The sequence below is a fragment of the Cebus imitator genome, unplaced genomic scaffold (genome assembly GCF_001604975.1).
Source record: "Cebus imitator isolate Cc_AM_T3 unplaced genomic scaffold, Cebus_imitator-1.0 Scaffold1, whole genome shotgun sequence".
Lineage (NCBI taxonomy): Eukaryota > Metazoa > Chordata > Mammalia > Primates > Cebidae > Cebus > Cebus imitator.
Window position 1 is genome coordinate 2408505 of NW_016107316.1, and position 6066 is coordinate 2414570.

The 6066-nt window shown below is 37.7% G+C and overlaps 1 protein-coding gene across 3 annotated transcripts in view; it reads right to left on the reverse strand.

Moving 5' to 3' along the window:
• Positions 1-6066, reverse strand: part of NOL10 (nucleolar protein 10) — a 116786-nt gene that overhangs the window by 26086 nt on the left and 84634 nt on the right. For all 3 annotated transcript variants that reach the window (XM_017525580.2, XM_017525570.2, XM_017525555.2), the window contains 3 exons: positions 2679-2758; positions 2380-2478; positions 1444-1533 (listed from right to left, as the gene is read on the reverse strand). In XM_017525580.2, the coding sequence (XP_017381069.1) occupies positions 1444-1533; positions 2380-2478; positions 2679-2758 (269 nt within the window). The remainder of the gene's footprint in view (positions 1-1443; positions 1534-2379; positions 2479-2678; positions 2759-6066) is intronic.

Here is a 6066-nt window from a genome sequence, read left to right on the forward strand (position 1 = left end):
ACAAGATCAGTGTGAAATACTCTGAGGAGAGAGTCAACACAGCAGGAAGCACTTGTATTTTAAACACTTAAAGACACACACACACACATTTATATACATTGGTATAACTTCGGAAGGTGCAGAGCCATAGCACACAGACATAAATTCAAATAGTAATAAGTTTAAGGAATCATTTCAACATTGGCATACTATTCATGTCATGAAAAGGGAAACATAAAAGCCCTCTATTTACTTAAAAGAGGCTTCTAGAAATTAAAATTTAAATAATATATTAAAAGAATGTAATAGACCAGAATGAGAGGATGCAGGGAGAGGCTAAGGAAGCAGAAAGCAGCAAGAGGGAGTCTTGAGTATGAATCCATTTGGAAATTGCAGCTCGAAGAATGCCCATCTCCTCTTGCATGTTACAGATGAAAAACTGTGACCCAGTGAAGATGAGCAATCGCCCAAGATTACATAACCAGTGTACAAAGAACTAGAAACAAGACCCTTTAGTTGCAGTCCCTGAGCATTAAGGCACAGAACAGAAATAAAGACAAAAGGAGCTCACTCATCTTAGATGCATGTACCTGGTTAAAAACCAGAGGACAGAGAATAAGCTAGCAAAAAATCTCCCGAAGACATCACACAGCTGGCTCAAACCTACAAGGTCAGCTCCTTACTCAGAGTTAGGTTCTGCAGGCTGTCTCAGGGATCAGTTCTTTCCAACTCATTCCAGCACATAACCAAGCTTGGCTAACTGCCTGTCTCATCTAAGCAGAGAAGAAAACAGGACTGGGAAGGACCCAGGTACTCTTCATATATCTGAAAAAAACTAGAAAAATCTCACCTCTGGACAGCTCAACTAAAAAAAGTGCTTTCATTTATTTCATGACCCCTCTTTGTCTATTTGCACGTTAACAGAGGAAAGCAGATAGAAGTTACACTTCTGCCTGCATATTCCTAAGAATGCCAAGTCTAAGTAAAAACCGGTTACTTCTGGAGTTATAAACAAAGAAGAACAATAATCTAAATGTCTAACAACAGAAGGATTAAGTAAATTATAATCAGTCTATAAAATAGAATACACAGCCATTAGAAATATTTACGAAGAATTTTTAACAAAATGAGAAACCATCTGTGTTATTTTAAAGGATCAGAATAAACATTTTACGCTTACAAGACTCTTGCTTTATATTTCTATTTTTGAGACAAAGAAGACTGGAAGAAAATTCACTAAAATATTAATGATGCCTTTCTCTGGTCTAAGAATTGTAAGGGTAGCTTTCTTCTTGATATTCTTTTCTATTTTCCAGACTTCCCATCTAGAGCATATACTAATCTTATCAGCAGGAAAGAAAAAGCCCTACATGTATTTCTAAAGTAAAAAGAAATGATAAAAAAAAGATGTAAGTTACTATCAAGAAAATGCAGAAACAATTTGTCAGCACTTTTTCATCTTACCTTAACTTTCTTTTTCCATGCAGATTTTTGTTTCTCTTCTTCTTCCTCAATTAATTTAAGTGCCAGCTCTTTGTTAACTTTTGGCAATTTCTAATAAAGAGAAAATAAAAGCTGATATTTTATTTTAAAAGCTAACATATTTACATTTTAGCTTAAAGGTTAATAGTTCTGTAAGGAGTACAGTTTCATAAATAGGAGATAAATAATTCTGATTTTTAAAATTTCATTATCCCCATAGTAGGAAATGTAGAAACAGGTGGTACCGTGTGGGCCACATGGCACAAAAATAGCAACACCAGCTTACTGCAGGGGAACTCGCCCTCATGTCTTTTCCCAGGGCACTGAGAGGCAGCACAGTAGCTCATGCCTGTAATCCCAGCACTTTGGGAGGCCAAGATGGGAGGCTCACAGGAGCCCTAAAGTTCAAGACCAGCCTAGGCAACACGGCAAAATCCTGTCTCTACTAAAACTACAAAAAATTAGTTGGGCATGGTAGTGCATGCCTGTAGTCCTAGCTACTTGGGAGGCTGAGATAGGAGGATCACTTGAGCTCAGGAAGTTGAGGCTGCAGTGAGCTCTGGTTGGTAAGCCAAAGGTCAGTAAGAAAGGGGATTAGCAAAGCCCCTGTACTCAAAAAATGGAAAACCCATTTAAAAATGCTATCAGATTTTTAGTGGAGGTGACAATATCAATCATCCTAGCATTATTTCCCACTGTACAATTACTACAGAGATCATAATGCTAAAATTGTAAAGAGTTTTGCACCTTCATGACAAACATGACACACTGATGACAAACTATACCAAAAATATTAGTAAAAGATGCAAATTAAAGATGGAAAACCAAGAAAAGACTGGCAGATCTCTTTGGAATAATACACAAAATGAAAACTAACTACTCTTCTCTGATAAACTGAATGGTAACTCTAATATTTACCTTCAACTGGACTCTCTGTGCACGTGTTTCTTCTATTTTCTGTCGTATTTTATCTTTTCTATATTCTTCATAAGCAAATGGATTTACCATCAGTTTCACCTTTTCAAAATGAAAAAAGTTTTGAAAATAAAAGAATGGCATTTAGTAATATCATTTTCATATACACCGCGACAGTTATGCCAAAGAACAGGCAGACCCCTACAAATCCTACTTAAGTTTTATAAAGGGCGGGTAGTGAGGGAATGGCTATAAACTGCTCCGAGTTTCCTGAAATACAGTAGCTGTAGTTTTGCATTTACCTTGTGATACAGTCTTATATCCATGAAAAACCCATGCATATAGGCCCGGAGGAAAGGAGAGCCAATGAGGTGTGTGAGCCCTGGGAAAGGTTAAACAGAAGAGAGTAGGTCCTTAAGCAATATTCATTAACATTTAACTGTTTTTCTTGTACAACAATTTGATTACAGTAAGATTTCACTGCAGAGTAACACTTTAAGGATTAGAATTAATAAGCTTCTCTGATGTCTACAGGGAACATTTAATCTACTTCAACAATAACATCCTTATTTATTTTAAATGAAATAATCCTGCACACAGAAATGATGAGAAAGTCCTTATGAACTATGACAAGGAGGGTTACCTTATAACCCCTGAGTAGTCCTCAGATTTTTTATTTCCACAAACCAGTTCAATTTAGAAAATAATACTGGGGATCAACAGTAAGTTGCCAAACTGAAATGCGGAGAAGGGAGAGAAGAGAAACACTGTTATCTCCCACCGTTTGCAAAAACAAAGGACACTCACAAAAACAGTAAAGAACCGTCTTCCAAGAAAACAGCTGACAAATTCCTACCGCCACATAGAAACAAACATACATGCAAATTAATACTCACATCACACATGTACTCTTCATCAGAGACTAATGAAAAGTCTACTGCCAGTCAGGATTTGAGAGCCCTGCCTCAAACAATACCTTTCACAGTTTTCCAGTTTTAATAGATTACACTTAGAATTTATGGTGCTGGTGGTCACATAAGAATGCTCTGCCTATGTCATAGAAATTATTTATTAATTGCAAATATTGACACAGAAGAAGGTTGAGACTATCTTCAAAATAAGGCCACATGTGATGTACTAACACGAGGAACACCTGTGGTATATGTCAGTGGTCCCCAACCTTTTTGGCTCCAGGTACGGGTTTTGTGAAAGACAATTTTTCCATGGACTAGGGGAGGGATGGTTTCAGGATGAAGCTCTTCCACCTCAGATCATCAAGCATTAGATTCTCATAAGGGGCATGCGACCTAGATCCCTCGCATGTGCAATTCACAATAGGGTTCACACTCCTATGAGAATCTACTGCCACCGCTGGAAGGAGGCGGAGCTCAGGCAGTCATGCTCACTCGACACTCACCTCCTCCTATGTGGCTGTTAGTAGCAAGCCATAGACTGGTACGGGTCCATGGCTCAGGGGTCGAAGACCCCTGGTATAAGTGACTGTCTTTCTAAGGAAAACATTACTCTAATTTCCAAATTTTAGTGATATATATCCATCTAGACCTGAAAATCAAGTACTAGGCAAAATCACATAGTAGTATAAAATAGTATACCTTATAGAACAATATAAAAAGCAAAATTAAATTTGGGATACTCTCATAAAGGAATTCTAAAGCTTGGTTAGGAAAATACTGTCAAACAATTTATTAGGTTAATAAAACTATGGGGTTTGAACTTTCACAGTGGAGTCTTAAAAAAAAGAGGGCTGAGCCTTAACAAAATGTGTATATTCTCTAATCCTTCCTCCACGTGTATATTCTCTACTCCTTCCTCAGGATGAGGGTCTGATTAACCACTACACTGTAAAATACATATACCAGTGGTTGCAAAAGTAATTTTTTGCTCCCTTTATTAATGTCACAGAATTATTCCAAGTCAGGTCATAAATAAAAACCAAGTGGAGTGCTTTTCACAGTGAAACAATCCTACAGGTAACTCCATGGATCCCTAGTCCCAAGAGATCTTCTGAGAAAAAAGGGCTCCGTGGTCAGGTAGGTTTGGGAAATGATTCATACTTTTGTCCCCTGTTTGGAGATGTACAATGCATGATGGTATTAAAGGCTCTAAGAAGTGTGTGAGGTAAAGATATGGATTTAACTGTGCTTAACCTAGCATTTCTCAAATTTATTTGCCACAAATCTCCTAAAATAACTGTGCTGAATATTTTCCAAGCATTTTCTGACTCATTCTCCAAGCAACCCTATGGGTAGGGACCAATATAATTCCCATTTTACAGATGAGGAAATAAAAGCTTAAAGAGGCTAAGTGAATTGGCCGAGTTGTGCAGATATTAAGTGAGAGAGGTGGGATGAAAACCCATGTCAGTCTACATGAAGTGCCCATGATATCAGCCACTATGCTATCCCTTTTACAGAAGTAATACTCCAAAGAATGGACTGTGGGAAATGCCAAGCTGTAAGATCTGCCATTCGGTATATCCGGGAAGAGTCAGAACTTGCAAATATTCAATATGCTAATGCTGCACTAAGAATACTCTTAAGAAGTAAGGGAAGTTCATTACTTCTACTCTTAAGATATTCTATGTAGAAGATTTTATGTATTATGGAGAAATGATAAAGGCTCATTTGATATCAAAAGATATTAGTAATATACATAAAATGCTTTCTAGTATGACTGTCATTTTGTTGAATATTATATCTATTTCTATAGCTTTATTGAGCAGTACAATTACATTTTAACAACATATACCTAAACTTAAATAACTGCTCTCTTCACTCAAAATAAACCCAGTATAGAGATTGAAAAAGAACCCACAATGTACTAAACATAGTAGTTTACAAAAAAAAAATCCACCAAAGAACAATGACTTTTTTTCCTTCTATTAAAGAATGCAGGTGAGTGTGACACAGCATATTATGAAAATTATGTTGGAGACACTTAAGAAGGTACTTCAGTAAGAAGGTCCTATTTCATTTGTAAGTCATTTTTTAAAAGGCTAAATTCAACTCTTTTTGATAGTAACTGATAGAAAGCAATTCTGCCTGGATCAACCATGCCATGAGATATGGGTTAAACAGGAAGTTTAACTAATCTCATTGCAACAGTTGCACATCTATTTGTTCCAAAGACAACTAAGTTGCCTCGACCTGGATCCTCTAAATGTTCCCACTCTCAGTAACTTCTGATGCAGCCCTCTGCCAGCAGAACAAGATGAGCACCATTTACTCTAATTTAGAGGAGTGTTAGGCAAGCAGCCCCAACGTGTCCCGCAGGGGCTGGGATGGCTGGGGGAAGAGCATGGACTCCGGGTTTAAAGCCCAACTCTCAAGATTACTATCACTGAAACTTTGGGCCATGTACATTCATCTTTTTTCTGTATCCGTTTCCTTATCTAATGAAATCATAACAGTATCCAATTCATATGGATGTGAAGATTAAATGAATTACATGTAGAACACTTAGAATACTGCCTGCACATCCTGGGTGCAGTGGCTCACGCCTGTAATCCAAGCACTTTGAAAGGCCAAGGTAAGTGGATCACCAGAGGCTGGGATTTTAGGACCAGCATGGCCAGCATGGTGAAACCCCATCTCACCAGGCTGCATGGCAGCACATATCTGTAATCTTAGCTACGTGGGAAGCTGAGGCAGGAGAATCACTTGAGCCTGG